The sequence below is a fragment of the Erinaceus europaeus genome, chromosome 6 (genome assembly GCF_950295315.1).
Source record: "Erinaceus europaeus chromosome 6, mEriEur2.1, whole genome shotgun sequence".
Classification (NCBI taxonomy): Eukaryota; Metazoa; Chordata; class Mammalia; order Eulipotyphla; family Erinaceidae; genus Erinaceus; species Erinaceus europaeus.
Genome location: NC_080167.1, coordinates 57409662 through 57428727, shown reverse-complemented (window position 1 = coordinate 57428727; position 19066 = coordinate 57409662). Strand labels below are relative to the sequence as shown.

Sequence of the window (19066 nt, the reverse complement as noted above, 5' to 3'; positions counted from 1 at the left end):
ATGATTGTTCAGCTTCTTTTTTGTGACTAGGAAATATGCAAATTTCTGTGACCCCTTGATTTATTTTTTTTCTTTCTTTTATTCATTATTTTCTGGTTTGGTATCATGCTGAGTGAAATTTTCTGTCATGTAGAAGCACTGCTCTGAGAGGAAAGAATTAGCTATTCGAATCAAAATTACTTGGACAGTTAGAATTTTAAGAATATCAGTAACTTTTGGAGCTGGCAAAACAGCCTTACCATGCCTACAATCCATATTCAAGTCCCTGGAACACAAAATGTGACTACTAGGGCACTGAGGGGCTCTTCAGTGCTATGGTGTTTCTATCTCTCTCCCCACTCCCTCCCTCTCTGAAAGAGTAGGCCCAGAGTGGTGAAATCAGCATGAGTGAAGCCCCAGGCATGCCCAAATTTAAATAATATCAGTGACCATTAATATAAATAAAATTAAACATGAAGTTTTAGTGGGAATGTGGCCAGTCCTTGTCACTATAAACATATTAAAATGTTTATGAGCCTTATTTTAGAGAGCAAGAAACCCCCCACTCCAGTAGTGCCTGGGTCTCAGGAAAAAAACAAAAAACTTTAAATGTACTATGCCTCTCATCGTAAGCAGAGGAGAAGGTTGAACGTGTTCACTTTTAGACGCATGCATTTTTTTCTGTGTGTCTATTGGATAGGTGTGGATGTACAAAACATCAAAGGGCAGCAAAACTAAAGAATTGCGAATGATGATTCCATTTACTACATGACTTACCATTTTTAGATAAAACTGAGGGATCAAAAAGGCATTGTATGACAGATTCTCAAGAGTTAGTAGGCACTGCCAATGACTTGTATGCTGACAGTACATTAGAGTGGATCAAGATGGGAAGAAACAGAAAAAATCAGTTGAGAATATGTTAATAATTGATAGGTATATGTAGACAGATGTGCTACGGAATGAAAGGTACTTCTGAGCCTGTCCTTTCTTTCCCCTGGTGTAACAGGCCTGAGGAGAAATAAGCATAGTGAGTTTGAGGGAAAATCTTGTCAAACTGGAAAAATCTTCATTGAGGAGAATCTTGGCTTGAATTTCAGTGTTATTCAGTAGTTTTACTGACATTAAAAATTGTTTTCAAACTTTCTTGATCTCTGTACTTCTCATTTGTGAAAAAAAAAAAAATCTAAAATAAAGAGTGAAAAAGTTTGCTCAGGATCAGTGGTATTGTGCATGTGAAAAACCCAGGCACTGCCTTAAAAAAAAAATCGGTATTATTTGGCTGTGTGGTAGCACAGCAGGTTAAGCACACCTGGCACAAAGTACAAGGATTGGTACAAGGATCCCAGTTCAAGCCCCTGGCTTCCCACCTGCAGGGGTCGCTTCACAAAAGGTGAAGCAGGTCTGCAGGTGTCTGTCTTTCTCTCCTGCTCTCTGTTTTCTCCTCCTCTCTCGATTTCTCTCTGTCCTGTCCAAGAACAATGACAGCAGTAACAACAACAACAATAATAACAACAACAATGATAAACAGCAAGGGCAACAAAAGGGAAGAAATGGCCTCCAGGAGCAGTGGATTCACAGTGATTCATAGCCCCAGCGATAACCCTGGAAGCAAAAAATAAAATAATATAAAATAAAAAAATTGTATTACTAAATTATGGTTCTGCTATCCATTGCATCTAAGTAGTGGAAGGGGAAAGAGAATGTGTGCGGAAAACTTCTCTGCTGCTTGCAGATTGTGTTGTTAAGCGGGTGTTCTTTGGCTTCAGTAGGTGAAAACTATTGTCAAGTTGGCTTTCCCAGTTTGAAGAGAGGAAGTCACTGGCTTGAAAGCATTTCCAAGAGGAAACTGTTGTGGAAGAGAGTAAGGGGAGCTGATCACCAGCTAACCACATCAATCACAGCTTTATATCAACTTCCAAAAGACTTTATTTTATTTGATAGTACATAGAGAAATTGAGAAGGGAAGGGGAGATAGAGAAGGAGAAAGAGAGACATCTGGAGTGCTGCTTCACCTCTTCTGGACTTTTTCTCTCTGAACAGCCCCTCTACATGGGGACTGGGAGCTTGAACCCAGGCCCTTGGTCATGGTAACATGTGTACTCAACTGGGTGTGTTACCACCCAGTTCCCTTCAACTTTTTTTTTAAATATTTGTTTATTTATTTATTTATTCCCTTTTGTTGCCCTTCTTGTTTTATTGCTGTAGTTATTATTGTTGTCTGTCTTCGTTGTTGGATAGGACAGAGAGAAATGGAGAGAGGAGGGCAAGACAGAGAGGGGGAGAGAAAGACACCTGTAGACCTGCTTCACCACTTGTGAAGTGACTTCCCTGCAGATGGGGAACCAGAGGCTCGAACTGGGATCCTTAAGCCAGTTCTTACACTTTGCAGCACCTGCTTTTTGTACTTAACCCGCTATGCTACAGCCCGACTCCCTATCAGCTTTTAATCCTAGTTACATGCTCACCAATACTTCTAAATGTGTGTGTGTGTGTGTGATTTAATATTGATTTACAAAATTATGAGATAGCAGGGGTATAATTCTACACTATTCCCACCACCAGAGTTCTGTGTCCCTATTCCCTCCGTTGGAACCTGCAGTGATTCTCCCAAGGTTACAGATATGGGCTGACTATTATTTCTATAACTATCTGTATTTACATATATTTGCCCTCCCCTTACTTTTTTTTTCCCTGTGGTCCTTTCTCTCTTCCTTTCTAAGTCATTCCTACACTTTCCTAAGGCCCTTCCTTTTTCCTCTTCTCTCTCTGGGTCCTGATGGAATTGGAGTTCAGAACCCTCTGGTAATCTTTCTCTAACACTTCTTCCCCTCTGGGGATTTGTAACATATTCTTTATGGGGTGCAGAAGAATGGAGTTCCGGCTTCTGTAATTGCGTAATTGCTTCTCTGCTGGACGTGGATGTTGGCAGGTCTATCCATACCTCCAGCCTTTCCCTAGTGGTGTAGGACTCTGGAGAGGTGAGGCTCTGGGGTACACTGGTGAGGTCATCTGCCCAACACTTTTATTTTTCAATCATTTAATTGGGGAAATTGGTGTACAGGATAGTTGTAGATACATGAGTACAGTTTTTTATCTCCTTGAGATAGGTATCTGCATACTACTCCTACAACTAAGCAAAGTCTATTTAATTAAGGCACAGAGAAATTGAGAGGGAAGGGGAAGATAGAAAGGGAGTGAGAGAGAGAAACCTGTAGTGCTGTTTCACTACTCATGGAGCTTCCTTTCTCCCTCCCCCCCCCCCACAGGTGGGGACTGGAAACTTGAACCTGGGTCTTTGTAATATGTACACCATCATCCACTCCCCACTCCCACCACATCTCTCTTTACCATCCCAGCCTATACACATACACATACATACACACACACACACACACACACACACACACACACACACACACACACACCCTAAATCCAGATGTTGTAATCTAATTCCCATCAGCTAATATTTGAAGGTGGGGTCTTTAGAACATTTTTACTCACAAGGGTGGAACCCATATGACGAAATTATTGCCCTTATAAAAGAGGCTAGAAAGATAGCTCTTTCTGCCATGTGATGATGTCAGCAGTCTGCAAGCCAGAAGAGATCTCTCACCAGAACCTGACTGAACTGACATCTTGACCTAGGTTTTATAGGTCAAGTGCTGTTTCCCTATAAAACCAAGGTTTTATAGGGAAACAGCACTTGTCTTTAAGCTGCCCAAGGTAGAGTGCATTGTTACAGGAGATGGTAACTGGGTAACTTTGAGAAGAGCAGATGAGGAGCACGGAGACCAGGGCTGGAGCATGCTCTAGATATATGCTCCTGGGCTGGACCCCCAGGACCCAATAGCAAAAACAAAGACCAAGCCAAGTGGTATTAATCATTTGGGAAATTAGAACTGAATGTCTGTGTCCTATAACCTCTAGAATGTGATGGCATTTTATTTTATTTTATTTCGTGGGAGAGGGGAAGCTACTTGAGTCTGTGAAACCCAGTAAGTAGAATGACCTCAGCGCATACCCAAGTTGGCTGTCACTTCTGCTGATTAAAACCCAAAATCTCCTGGTCCCAAATTAGAAACTTAATTCTATATGAGGGTCAAATTGTACTATTCAAAGTTTAAGTTTAAAAAATGTATCTTGGGGGGCTGGGTGGTGGCACTCCTGGTTGAGTGCATATGTCACAATGTCCATGGACCTGGGTGTGAGCCCCTGGTCCCCACCCACAGGGGGAAGCTTCTCAAGTAGTGAAGCAGAGCTGCAAGTGTCTCTGTGTCTCATTCCCTATCACCTCCTTCCTTAAGGATTTCTGGCTGTCTCTAACCACCAAATAAAGATATATATATATATATGATCTTGGGCCGGGTGATGGTGCACCTGGTTAAGCACACCTATTACCCAGTGCAAGGACCCAGTCTGAGCCCCAGGTCCCCACCTGCAGGGTGTCCACTTCACAAGCCCTGAAGCAGGACTGCAGTTGTCTATTTTTCTCTTCCTATCTCTCCCTGTCCTGTCTCAATTTCTCTCTGTCCTATCTAATAAAATAAAATAGGAAAAAAAAAAAGGAAAAGAAGGTCACCGGGGCGGTGGATTCATAGTGCCAGCACTGAGCCCCACCAATAATCCTGGTGGGGAAAACTCATCTTAATAGGCATAAAAGGCCACCTAATTAGTAATCAAATAACAATCAAGTTGTAGTTAATTAGGAAAGAGTTTTGAATTACTAAAAGGAAATACCACTCTAATTATAGTCACAAATACCCAATAAGCTCTCTGAAAACCTACATAGTAGCTACAGTACTTCTTGGCATTCTTGGTCAGCCCAAATTCTCTGTAGTCACACTCATTTGCACAGAGTATCTCAGGCAGTTCAAATACTCTGCCATTGGCCAATATCTATTAAAAAAAATTGTTCACTATTGAATCTTCAGATCATCACTTTCAATTCCAAATCATTTTTCCATGTTTCTTAATGTACCATATAATGGGGAAGTGGGAAAATTTCCTGAAGATGACAGGAATTGTGACGACATGGGAAGGTGATCCTGTCATTTTACTTTTGCAGCATATAGTACACTAAGCATTAACTCATAATAATGATTCACTGAAAATTTTTTTATATTTATTTTATTTATTTTTTCCCTTTTGTTGCCCTTGTTGTTTTATTGTTGTAGTTATTATTGTTGTTGTTGTTGTTGGATAGGACAGAGAGAAATGGAGAGAGGGAGGGGAAGACAGAGAGGAGGAGAGAAAGATAGACACCTGCAGACCTGCTTCACCACCTGTGAAGCGACTCCCCTGCAGGTGGGGATCCGGGGTTCGAACCGGGATCCTTATGCCGGTCTTTGTGCTTTGCGCCACCTGCGCTTATCCCGCTGCACTACAGCCTGACTCCCCATCACTGAAAATTTTTATTTAATTAGATTGGCTACTATTAAATCAGCTGGAGTTGAAGAGAATTTGCATATGCCAAAATGGACAAATGCAGTTTTTGGACTATTATAGAACATAATAACACGTAATCTCAGGGTCCTGATGGAATTGGGCCACTGGTAGCAGTGGCTCACAGTGCCAGCACTGAGCCCCAGTGATAACCCGGGAGGGGGCAAAAAAAAAAAACCCTCTAATTTTTCCTCACTTTTTCTATAACCTAACATTGCTCTAAATTTAAGTGTATTGGTTTGTTAAGGATAGAAAAACCATGTTTGAAACAGAAAAGAAGTGAAAAGAAAAATAGAAGCAAAAGTCTACCCTTTAGATGACATTACAGAGCAAGACATAAAGAAATGATGTAAAGTTGTCAATAAAAATTAAATATTTTCAATAGGAATAGGCTTTTTAAATGTAGTGGCAGAAACAGCAAACTCGAGAAGAAAAGTTCATGTGGTTCCTAGTCCACTTTACTTTCATAGCTCAATCCCATCAGGACCAGTTTTTTTCTCTAATGGGCTTTCCTACTGGGGTTATATCTTTAAAAAAATCATCACTGGGGTCAGGTGGTGGCACACCTGGTAGAGTATACACACATTATCGGCCATGAGTGAAGGTCCTGGTTGAAGCTTCCATCCCCATTTGAAGGGGGATAGATTTCACAAGTAGTGGGGCAGTGTTGCAGATGTCTCTCCTCTGTCTCCCTTTTACCTCCCTCCCTCTCTCTCTCTCTCTCTCTCTCTCTCTTCCTCTCACCCTCTTTCATAAACAAACAAAACAAAATAACCAAAAATAGAGACATGAAGGCACTGAACTCTAGTGAAAACCCTGCTGACAATAAATACATAATAAAGAAAGAAAGAAAGAAAGAAATATCACTAAGCCCAAGATCACCTAGATTGATCTTCTCGTATGTTTTCTTATAAGGGTTTTATTTATAGCTTTGTATTTTACACTCATATCTATGACCTATTTTGAGTAGACATTTACAAAGGACAGAAGTTACTTATGTCAGTTGTAGATTCCTGTGTGTCCAGTTACTGTAGCATCATTTGTTGAAACATGTATGTTTCCTTTGTTGAATTGTCTTTGCTCCTTTACCAAGCTCAGTTGACTGATTACAGTTGTGTGAGTCTGTTACAGGACCTCTTGTTGCACTGATTTATCTTTTCTTTTGCCAACACTCCACTATCATTATTACATTGACTTTGTAGTAAATCTTAAATTTGGGTAGTGTCAGTCCTCTGATTTTTTTCTTAAGTTTTGTGTTGACTGTTCAGTCTTTAGCTTTCCAAATAAATCTGTAGAATTAGCTTTTCCTACAGACAAAGCCTCGTTGAGATCTATGATGATTTCCTTTTAACTTTAAAAACTATCGGGATGATAGAGATAACAATTCAGTGATATAACTGAAACTCTTTTGGTAACTGAGTTTTCATGACTCCAAATTGACTTTTGCAGAAAGAGAGAGAAAAGGAAAGACAGAACAGCAAGCAGCAAAGCTTCCTCCAGTGTGATGGAGGCCAGACTAAAACCTAGAGCCTTGTATGATAAACTAATACTCTGTGCAGTTATGATATTTGGGTGATCTCTGGGCACTCTCTTAAAGATGCTTTTGTAGTCCTTTGATTCAGATTTCTTTTTCTTTTCATTCTGACTGTCATGATAAAATCCCTATCTTATTTTCTCTTTCTTGTGTAGCTTCATTGAAACAGGAAATTAATGCCCACACCCTTTTCTAAGATATTTACAACTCATTCTGAAGGGGCACGGGCTTTTCAAAGTATTTTGAATGAGTTTTGGAAGCTCTTTCTTACATATTTAGGCAAACCATGAAATCCTTTTCAAGCTTACTTTTCATTCCCTATCAATGATTTATTTATTCCAAGCAGCTAAGGAATCTATAAACTTGACAAGAGTTAAACATCGCTTTTTATAGAAATGGGAAAATATTGACAAATTTTCTTTATAATATTATCTCGTCAAACTGTATCTGTTGAAAACTGCTACACATAAAGTTTCTCTTAGCCTGCATTCTTCTTATATCCCTATATATTAAACTGAATCAGAGACTTCATAAACAAGACTGAATGCAAAGGTTTTAGTTTCCCAAAGGCATAGTTGACACTGCAGAACATCTTTTTCATAAAATGTATTGCTTTTCTGCATACTAAGATTCAGTAGACATGTAGTCAATACAATATTCAGCAGGGAAAAACTTTAAATCATAAATGCATAGTTTAAAAATGGCCTGCTGCCTGGGGCACATTCACATTATAGAAGAAAGCAGAGTTTACAAATGTGTGTGTGTGTGTGTGTGTGTGTGTGTGTGTGCGCGCGTGTGTGCGCGTGCGCGCACGCGCGTGTGTGTCTGTGTGTGTGCGTGTGTGTGTAAAATCAAACATGTTCTTTGGAAATGAAACTCTGTGTGAGCAGACAGACATTAAACACCTCTTTATCCTTCCCTCCTCCCTTTTCCCGTTGTGTGTGTGTGTGTGTGTCTTACCAGAGCTCAGCTCTGCCTTATGGTGTTGCTTGGGATTGAACCTGGAATCTTTGTTGTTTCAGGTATTAATTTTTTTTTGCATGACCATTATGCTGTCTCTCTAGTCTAGACAGTTCTACTCTTGTATTTTGAGGATCCTCCATATTGTTTTATTATAATAATAATAATAATAATTTTTATTATATGTATATATTATTGGATAGAGACAGAGTAATTGAGAGTGGGGGGAGAGAGGCAGAGAGACACCTGCAGATCTGCTTCACCACTTGTGAAGCTTTCCCCCTGCAAGTGGAGACCAGGGGTTTGAACCTGGGTCCTTGTGCACTGTAATGTGTGCACTTAATCAGGTGTGCCACCATCTGCCCCCTTCCATATTGTTTTTCATAGTGACTGCATCAATTTTTATTTTTACCAGCAGTGCACAAGGATTCCCTTCCCTCCACATATTTGCCAATATTTGTCATGTCTTACTTAAAAAAAAAAGCCTATGATGTGTAAGTGAGATCTCATAAGTATAGGCATGAAGTGGTGTCTCACTATGGTTTTTATGCATATTTCCTGATGATTAGTGGTGTTAACCATCTTCTCAAGTCCCTGTTAACTATCTTCTTTAGAAAAAAATCTATAGAAAAATTTCTGTTGGCTGGCAGCATAAGAGTGGCCTTGCCGACTGCGGGCGGGAGGAGCCCTTGAAGCTTTGGGCGCGATCGGTTGAAAGGCGGTTGGTGTCGGTTCGGCAGTGCAGGTTCTGCTCAGCTGTCCCAGCCGTGCTCCATGGCCGATCCGGAAGAAGCGCGGGCTCCTCCGCCGCCCTCTTGTCCCTCGTCCTCGGGCACTTCTTCAGTATCTTCCCCGAGGGCCCCAGAGAGTTTGGACTGGCCGGTTCCGAGCAGCAGCAGCAGCAGCAGCAGCAGCAGCAGAGCGGTGGACCCGCTGGAAGAGGTGGAGATGCGGATCGGAGATGCAGCATTTTCATTAACCAAACTTATTGAAGCTACATCTGCAGTATCAGCTCAAGTGGAAGAGCTTGCCTTCAAATGTACAGAAAATGCACGTTTCCTTAAAACATGGCGGGACCTCTTGAAAGAAGGTTATGACTCCTTGAAGCCTGACAATTAATTTGGCTGGAACTTCATTCCTCATTTAAGATATTTGCACACATGCCTTATTACAAGATAATCTCTAACAGTTCTGTATATGCAGGGTGAAATTTTTTCTTAGTTTTCTTCATATTTGTGAAAGCAAAATACTGAAAGGATTTTTGATGCTGGCCATTATTTATCTTTAAGTATTTTTTGTCCTTTAAATTTTTCCTAGGATCCTTTATGAAAGTCACCTTATCAATATATACTATTAGTTATGCCATAGTGTTGTCAGTAGCAAATGAGTAGACCATTCCTCATTTTGCAAGAAGAGGCTAAGAATAGCCAAGTTTGAGGTTGATCTTTATATTATTGACCAAGGTCAATTTAGGGCTACTAATATGAGGCCCAGTTTCATTTCTAAGTTTCCTAGAACCAGCAATTGTGTCTTAGTTGTTTCTATGCCCCTAACAGTTAGAACAGTGCCACACAACACTTAGTAAATACTTGTTAAGTAAAAGTTGAGAATGTAATTAAAGGGTTTTTTTTTTATATGTTATCTCTTTAGCATGAGCATTATAATCGTTTCTCTAAAAAAACCATTTGAATCAATATCTCTTTAACTTGATGGAATGAATATGGTTTCTTTACCTGATGACAGTTTTTTTTTTAAATAAAATACATATTTCTACCCTTCTCTAATACTTTTTTTAGAAGTTTTTCCTTAGAAAGTGAAAGCCTATCTGAAAAGAATGCATAATCCTCCCATTTATTTATAAGTTAACTGCTTTTACAGATATTTCTAGTATTTGATATTGCTTTGTTTGCTTTCCATAAGTGCCTTATTAAAATTATGACTGTATTATTACTTTTGTAACTTTGCATATTGCTTTATCCGTTTGAAATTGTTAACTTTGTTTTTAATGCATCAACTTTGAATGGTGCAGTTCTATTCATATCATATTTTAGTGATAATGTTCTATTTATCCTATATCTTATTTTTCTCTCTATGGCTTGTGTCCTGTGCAGCAACTATGAAGCCAACTGATCTCTTCTGGATGTCTGATATGATTATTTTAGTTTTTTTTTAGATGTGTATACCTGTACAAAACTGTATTCTAAAACCCCGCAGTGAGTTTGTGAAAGAGGTCAAATGGATGGGAAGAGAATAGCTCAGTTTAGCATATTGTCAAGGTTCTCTAACGAATTTTTTTAAGTTAGAGAGCACACATGTTGTGTTCATATACCAAAGAGATGCTTATTTCACATTATAAAGTATTTTTCTATGTGTTATAAGAATTGTGACTTTTTAAGTGTACAGAATAAATTTGTTAAAAGCAAATTTTATTTCCATTTCTTTGGGGTCATTGTTTTAAGCTTTTTATTGAATGTTTCACACATACGAAAAGGGGATGATTTTTAAAACTACCCTGATTTTTTATTATGCAAATGAAATAAATGTTAGCCTCTGGCTCTATTTTCTTCATGACCATACAAAAAAAAAAAAAAAAAGAGTGGCCTTGCCAAAAGACTTTTGTCCCTGAAACGGTGAGTTCCCAGGTTCAATCCCTAGTAACACCATAAGCCATAGTGGAGCAGTGCTCTGGTGAAGGAATATAACAACAACAACAACAACAACAACACCTAATGCTAGAAATTGTCTAAATATTTTGCTCATTTTCTGGTTGGATTGTTATCAGCTTGTTTATTTACCTGTTTTCCTGTGGAGTTGTATATGTTCTTTATATAGTTTGCATATTAACCTCTTATTGAATATATGATGTCCAAGTGTTTTCTATCACCTACTTGGTTCTTTTTTCATGTTGTTGATAACACTTTCTACTTTAATTCCAGCCTTTGGGTGGTTATTAGGAAAATATTGAGATTCTCTGTTCTGTGAGTTCTTTGAGTTCAAGGTCAGTAATATATCAGTCTCATGCCTTGTTTCAGCAGCCTAGTAGGTGACTCAGCGGTAGAGCACAAATCTTATAAGCATGAGGTCCTGGATTCAAATCCTGGCACCTCATATGTCAGACTTGTGCTCTGATCTCTCTCTGTGGTCATCATCATTGTCTTTTAAAGAGTGGTTATTTAATGCAGAATTCTCTGAAAGTATTACCAGAGTTTTTACTGAGTTCTGTACTAGAGCACTGAAACTTTATTACTAGCTAAATGTATCCTCTTCCTCCCAACAGCCAAAGCAGTAAGAGTAATTAATGTTCATTTTCTCTGCAGCAGAATCTTGTTGTAACAGAGGAAATTCTCTCCTGAATTTAACTATCAGATAAAATTAAAACAATCATAAATAGCTCTTTGAACATTTTGAGAAAACTTATGTTAATATATAAAACACCATTGCCAATAATGTGGCAATAGTGACCACCATTTCATTTTCACAGTGCAAGAGGGCCTGCAAAAAATCCATTGTACAGGCATTCAGATTTAGTTTGAAATATGTATTTACCAAGGATATAAGCCTTGAGACACATTGTGTTTGCTTGAGGTCACTTAATACTGGTTTTGGAATTTATTGTGTTTACTACCATCATTAGTTCTTTCTATTTTTTTATAATGAACTTAGGAGTAAGGGAAACATAATTCTTTCTATTTTTATCTAAATTATGTTTCCCTTACTCCTAAGTTCATTATACTATTATGTAGAGAGATTTCAGCATCCACAGAGCTCATTCATTTCAACTTTAAAATCTGTTTCCTAAGTAGTAGTAATAAAAAAAAAAGTTAGGGGGTCGGGCGGTGGCGCAGTGGGTTAAGCACACGTGGCACAAAGTGCAGTGACCGGCGTAAGGATCCCGGTTCGAGCCCCGGGCACAGGCGGTGAAGCAGGTCTGCAGGTGTCTGTCTTTCTCTCCCCCTCTCTGTCTTCCCCTCCTCTCTCCATTTCTCTCTGTCCTATCCAACAACGAGCAACATCAACAATGGTAATAATGATAACCACAACGAGGCTACAACGACAAGGGCAACAAAAGGGGGGAAAATGACCTTCAGGAGTGGTGGATTCATGGTGCAGGCACTGAGCCCAGCAATAACCCTGGAGGAAAAAAAAAGCAAACCACTGAATAAATGACCCAATTCACAGACACAAAAGATTAAAAAAAAAAGTTATTTTCTAGCATGATATAGTCACTATTTTTTCAGGAATTTTAAGCTTTATTCAAGGAAAGTGAGAACATACATGCATATGGGAGGGAGGGAGGAAGAGAAACAGAGAGGGAAAGGGAGAGGGAGAGGGAGAGGGAGAGGGAGAGGGAGAGGGAGAGGGAGAGAAGCTTGCTTATGTTGCAGCTTCCAGGTAGGCAGAGAAAGAGCTTGACCATGCCCCCAACATCAACATTTTTTTCCTTATTGAGGGGATTAATGGTTTATAATCAACAGCAAAATACAGCAGTTTGTATATATATAAAACATTTCTCACATAACAATTTTTCCACATAACAATTGAACCCCCTCTCCCCATATCCTTTATTATTTTAAATTTTCTGTCTTGCTGAATTTTATTTGCTGAATCTAATTGAACCCCTCACTTATAATGTCCAATGTGAACAAAAATGCATATTAATTTCCTTCCCAATAAATCAGTACATTAAAATGTCTGCACTACAAAATCATTCAAACTATTGTCTTTCTGCTTATGGAAGTGTCTTATCATAATTAAAACCAGACAGTTTAATATATGTTTCCAGTTATGCGTAGATGCAGTTAAATCATGTATTTATATCATGTATTTAACTGTTTCAGCTATTTTAACTTTTTCTATCAATTTTTATCTCTCTGTAGTTTGCCCACTAAGTACACAATTTTAATATAAAAGAGATTATGCCCATAGGGCTTGGGACTTTGAATATGAGAGAAGACAGAAAACTGTGATACTCGATCCACTTGAGTCTCCATAAGCTATTCTTGATGATGCTTGCTTATATTTCTTTAGTATGTTTTCTATTTCTTACATTTTCTATAATTTTTAAAATTAATTTTTTTCTAAGAATTTTAACTTTTTATGTTTCTTCTTGAGAAAGCTTCATTTTACTTAACTACAGCAACTTCTCTAATTGCTTAAACTAGAGAAATTACATTTTTATCTACTTCACTAATACATTCGTATATGAATCATGCTTTATATTACTGTATATATAGTTTCTTTATAGTTGTCTGAGCTTTTTCAGAGACAGTGACTATCCAGAGTTTCATTACGTTTCTCAGCTAGAAACTTAGCTCCTGAAAACCAGCAGAGCTTGAGATAAATCTTTGCAACAGTGGATATTTCATTCCAAGTCCAAGCAGCTCAATACTCCAGAAACAGTGATGAAATCCTTCAGCTGTGTAACCCTGCCTCCCCCTGCCCCCAAAATCTCTTGCCCTTTTTAACATGTAGCCACTGTCATTCCATTTTGATGAGAAGCTCTTGAAAGTAGGAAACAGTCTTCACTCTTTCTCTACTTTGTGTATTGAAACAAAAATGATGTGAAAATACCAGCAGTAATATTTGAGTGATCTTACTTGGCCTTCCTACAGCGCTTCAGGTGTAGGTCTGCTTTTGTGAATTCCAGGCAAAGATTGTATACATGCTGAGTGCTTCCGGTAGAGTTTAAAGCAGTTTCCATATGGTACTTTATAGAGTATTAAAAAAAAAAAAAAAGAATATCAGTGGCACTCTCAGAACATCTTTCAAATACACCCAAGGATGGGATAACTATAGTTTAATTCTGCTTTGCCACATGTGGTTCTCAGAATGCAAACCTCAGCACATCCTGGGAACTTTTTAGAAACACAGATACTCCTGACCTACTCCAAATCCACTGGATCAGAATCCTCCCTTCAAATTATTTGTGTGCAAATTAATTTTTTGGCAAGCCCTGATTTCATTAACTTCCTGATTCAAAAGATGAAAATTCAAGCAGATCACATAGTGAATTTGGGCACGAGAAGGTATAAAAATAGGCATTACAAAAACTTTATAAAATCTATAATTTAATAGTAAGATCAAATAATTATATCAAGCTAACTCGCTTATAGAATATGAAAGTTCTATCTTACATAAGAAATATTCTCAGAAGCATTTGTGATTTAGTATGTATGTTAGTCTACCCAATTCCGGGCTATCCAGGTGAAAAAAGAATCAGTCACTCAAAGCTGTTCAATTCCAGGCAATTGGTCCACTACAACACAGCCAAGTGATCAGATTTAAAAATATAAAGTCTGATTTTGACCTTCTGTTGACACAGCCTAAATTAGGTCTGTAGTTCCATTACCGACTCTGTAAGTGGCTTAGCATTTCTTACTAAGGGCCGAAGGCCAGAAGGGAGAAGTGGGCCTGTTTCCTTTTGATGTTACATATTTCTGCTATTTTAGCATTTGTCCTCTAAGCAGTGTGCCTTCGTGATCTAAGTGTTAGTTACTAAATAATGGCTCATCCAATGGTGCTTTCTGATACGGTACTTCAACTGAAGCTTATCTAGCAATTTTTTAAAAAATCTATACGTTATCTGCAGAAGTAGGTGGAAGTTGTACCAATAGGAATGAGACATTGATTTTACTTTCAAATATTCTTACCAGAGGGAAGAATGAGTTCTGATCCTAGTTACATAATTGGAAGCACCTAGTACATCTGTTCCCAAGCCGAGAAAGGGCAATAGTTTCTGAATTGAATCAAGTCAACCATTATTTTATCCCTAAATTACTGGCATCCTCTGTTTATCCTCCCAGCTCCAGCTGGAACATTTTAAGATTAGAGGTGACTTCCTGGTAAAGTAAAGGATTATCTTCATTTTGCTGATCTAATTTGTTTGTTGTCCTGATAAAATCCTGGGCTTATTTCCTGTTTTAGATGTAGTTGTTGAAACTTGCATGAAACCAGGTGAATTCTGATCCAAATTGTATGTGAACTGGTAGCCATCTTTCCCAAAGACAAAATTAACTGAGCTTTTTTAACTGAGATCACATTTCTTCATCTTGGATTTTGCTTTTGAAATTAAATGTATGTATTCATTTGGTCAGAGCACTGTTCAGCTCTGTCTGGCCTATGGCGGTGCTGATTAAGGACCCTGGGACCTTTGGTGCCCCAGACTGGAGAGTCTATTGTGTAAACCATTATGTTATCTTTCTGGTCCCTGGGTTTAGCTTTAGTTGTGGAGGAGGGGTGAAAGAACTTAGAAATGGTGAGATCTGTAAGTCTAATTCATTACATATGAAAGCAGAACTATGAAAAAATATATTATGTTACTTTAATGAAGAATATAGATTATAACATTCATCACTTTGTTTTTAAAAATAATAGATGCTCCTGAAAAACTATTTTTCCTAGTACCTGCAAGATTACCATAAAACCCACATGTATTTTTAGAATCTGTATGCTGCCAGAATCTTCTCCCCACTATCTTAAGATTATTTTTTAAAATTTTATTTTGTTCACTATTTTTTAAATTTATTTATAGGATAGACAAAGCAAGAAATCAAGAGGAAAGGGGGTGAGAGGGAAGAGACAGAGAGACTCCTGCAACACTACTTCACTCACGAAGCATCCCTTCTGCAGGTGGGTCTTTGAACCCGGGTCCTTACACACTGTAACATGTGCTTAACCATGTGTGCCATCATGTGGCTGCCTGTAGTCTTAATACTGTATAGTACTTCATATACTACATATGGAAATAAATAAAATTTATTCATAGTTATAACTAGAATAAGCATTTATTATAAATCATTCTTAAATTAATTTAGTAAATGGTTTCACATTAAATTAAGTAAATAGATTACTTTTAGATATTATATTAGCCATCCCTTGGAGTTAATTATTATTTTTTATATTTACTTATTTATTCCCTTTTGTTGCCCTTGTTGTTTTATTGTTGTAGTTATTATTGTTGTTGTCATTGATATTGTCGCTTTTGGATAGGACAGAGAGAAATGGAGAGAGGAGAGGAAGACAGAGAGGGGAAGAGAAAGATAGACACCTGAAGACCTGCTTCACTACCTGCGAAGCGACTCCCTTGCAGGTGGGGATCCGAACCGGGATCCTTAATGCCAGTCCTTGTGCTTTGCACCATGTGCGCTTAACCTACTATGCTATTGCCCGACTCCCTGGAGTTAATTATTAAGGAGAATGCGATTCTGGTTATCTAGAAAAAGCTGTCCTGTCTTTCTAGAGTATACATGCTGCTTAGTTTCTTATTAAACTCTACTGGAGTCTTTCCTTGAAAACTCACCTTAAATATAAAGCATAAAGTCAGAAGAGTAGTGGGGGCTTATCATCTGTATCCAGCCCAGAGCCCTGAGTGAGAATTCACCATTTAAAATACATTTAAAATAGAATCGCTATCAAGTCTGATTTCCTAGGCAGTTCCATTGTTAACAGTTTTTGTTGTAGAAGTAATACATTTTTCTCTCATTATTTGTGCTTCCTTTCTTGCTATGTTGTAGTTTTGGGGAGTATGTCTTTATATTTATCTAGTTCTTGACTAAGCACATAATACCTATTTACTGAATTAAATGTCAGCTTTCTAAAATGATAAAGCAATGTTCCCCTGTTTTCAGTTCTATAGTGATTTAATTGAAATATAATAGCTGGGCTGTAAAACTTTTGCACCGATATTTTAAAAGTTTAAAGAAGTCATATTCTCTGTGTCTGTTTTTCTGCGTAAATATGTATCACTTAACAGATCTGTAAGGCAGCTCACTGAGGACAAGGAACACTTGCAGTGTGCAAGAACATGGGACTGAGCCCCTACTCAGCCCAAGGGAGCATCTGCATGGGAGAAGCTTTACACATAGTGGAGCAGTGCTGTGCTGTTTCTCTTTCCCTGTTTCTCACGCTATATCCATAAATAAATAAATAGCCAACTGTGAGCAGAGGAATTATGCAGTAGTTCAGTCCCTGTGACAAAAAAATAAAATTATACCCACACATCACCTCAGTGACGTCTGCTCAGTTAGGCTTAGGATAGAACGTTACCTTTTTGAAGCAGGTTATGTTAGACAAAACATTGATTCTTTTCATTTTTTTAAATATACAGAATTCATTCCAAGTACTACTTATAGGTGCTGGCAGTGCTGCTTGCCCTCCTATTGCCACTGGAGGGTCGGGGACAAGAGTTCAACACCAGAAGAGTGACTAAGCAAATGTGATTACACACATGTATACATGTACACATATACACACTGGAGTGTTATTTAGCCCTAAAAAATTAATTCTGACATATGCTACAGTGTGGAGGAACTTATGGCTAGGTGGAGTAAGTCACACATGACAGGAAAAATACTTACCATTATATAAGGGGATCCACATATGAAATACCTGGATTAGACAAATCCATAGGTATGGGAAGTAAACTAGAATTCTAGGACTCGTGAAAGAGAGGCTGAGGAGTTTGTGCATAATGGTCCAGACTTTTCTGATCAGAGTAATTAAAAAAATGTGACAGCTGTTAATACCACTCAAGTGTATTTTGAAAAGTAGTCGGAATGGCAGTTCAGTGGTAAAGTGCAGGGTCTGCATGCATAAGGACTTACATTCAGCTCCACTCCACTACCACATATGTCAGAATGGTGGCCTACTTTGCTCTCTCGTCAACAAGTAAGCCTATAAAAATAATCACTGTGGGAGAATATGTTAAATACATCTTTCCATTGTTTTAAAAAAGTCAATAATGTTGCATGTCCAAGTCATGATTGCATTCTTTAAATGGGTGAAGTGTGTGATGCATAATTTATATCTCATTAAACCCTCTCCTTAAAATAATGTTTGAGCATGGTGGTGGACGTATCTGGTCCTTCAGTGTTCTGGTATTCTTTCCTTCAAAGAAGAGACAGAAATAATAATAACTCTAAAATGATCATTAAAGTTTCTAACCTCACTGTGAAAATGCTTGGAGTGTAGGCTGATTCTGAGAAGGGTGGAGAAATCGGTAACCAGATGCTGTTCTAGGTACCTGATCATAATTTATTCATTATAAAACTTTCTAAAAACACCATTTCTATTGGAAAGACTTGTAAAATCGGCTCTGTTTGCAATAGGCACTATTTCACCAGAGCTGGTCACATTTCCAGCATACCTTTACATACCTGAGATGGGTGATTTCTCTACCACTCCTCATCTAGGAACTTTGCACACTACAAGAATCGTTTTGTATCTGAAGGACCCCTAAGTCTGTGAGCTGCGAGGTTTTGCCAAGATCACCAAGCTGCCAAAAGACTGGCCAGGGATTCCTCATATAATAGAATTTTTTTTAAAAAAAAGTCTATGTGCTTGGCATATTTATACATTCCCTTTGCTTCATAGAGAAATAAATCTCTGAAGAAGTCCAAGAGAGAGCTACCATCTGGTTGGACGCCTGGCTTCCTCAATATCGCACCCCAGACCTACTGCCAAGTGTCAGGAAGGTTTCCTGTGCTGGAGGAAGGTGGCTGCCTGCTCAGGGCCAATCTGCTGACATCAGATGAGAGTCTAATGAGGTGGGACTTAGCAAGATTGCTCCTGACCTCCAGTCTTATCATTGCCTCTGGCACCATCACAGTAGGGCACAGAAGGGTCAGCAATTCGACAATAAAAATGGGAACTGTTTAGTAGTCGGCTCTGTAGTTGCTGATGATCTGCTAATTTCTTAAAGAATCTACAACTAAAGAATCTACAAGCAAAGACAACACTGCACATCCTGGGTAACTACAAGGCGACACTGTTGGAAAAAGCCACAGAACTGCTTTTCCAGTGCTGACACTTTGCAGAAGTTTTGGCCTGCTTTCTGCACACTTCAGTTCTAATAACCAATGCCTTTTTGTTTCCCCCCTTTTTGTAAAGAGGAGTTAAGTCACATGCTATGAAAGTTCAGATCTGGTAAGAAGTCTTGTAAAGTAAGTGGTGGGAAGTAACTTGCATACTTAGATGATCACTCACACTGACCTTGATGAACAACAGCTTGGTTTACATATGAATCATGTTTATTTAGTGAATGTTTGTCCTTATCACCTGAAGATGGTAGCAATTAATAAAGTCAGAATACTGAACTACATTCATAGATGAATTTTTAAATATTTATTTATTTATTCCCTTTTGTTGCAC

General features: G+C 38.3%; 1 protein-coding gene and 1 long non-coding RNA gene across 2 annotated transcripts in view; both read left to right on the top strand.

Annotated features, from left to right (window-relative positions):
• Window positions 1–18835, top strand: part of LOC132538942 (uncharacterized) — a 122316-nt gene extending 103481 nt beyond the window's left edge. The window contains exons 5-6 of the long non-coding RNA XR_009550267.1: window positions 15450–15547; window positions 18290–18835. This is a non-coding gene — a long non-coding RNA (uncharacterized LOC132538942). The remainder of the gene's footprint in view (window positions 1–15449; window positions 15548–18289) is intronic.
• LOC103116408 (uncharacterized protein C4orf46 homolog) lies at window positions 8593–10486 on the top strand. Its single transcript, XM_060192255.1, has one exon. The coding sequence runs from the start codon at window positions 8693–8695 to the stop codon at window positions 9035–9037; it is 345 nt and encodes a 114-aa protein (XP_060048238.1). The 5' UTR covers window positions 8593–8692; the 3' UTR covers window positions 9038–10486.
• Window positions 18836–19066: the final 231 nt, after the last annotated feature.

Excerpts from the sequence above, each read along its gene's own strand:
- LOC103116408 (XM_060192255.1), top strand. The coding sequence starts at position 8,693 with ATGGCCGATCCGGAAGAAGCGCGGGCTCCTCCGCCGCCCTCTTGTCCC.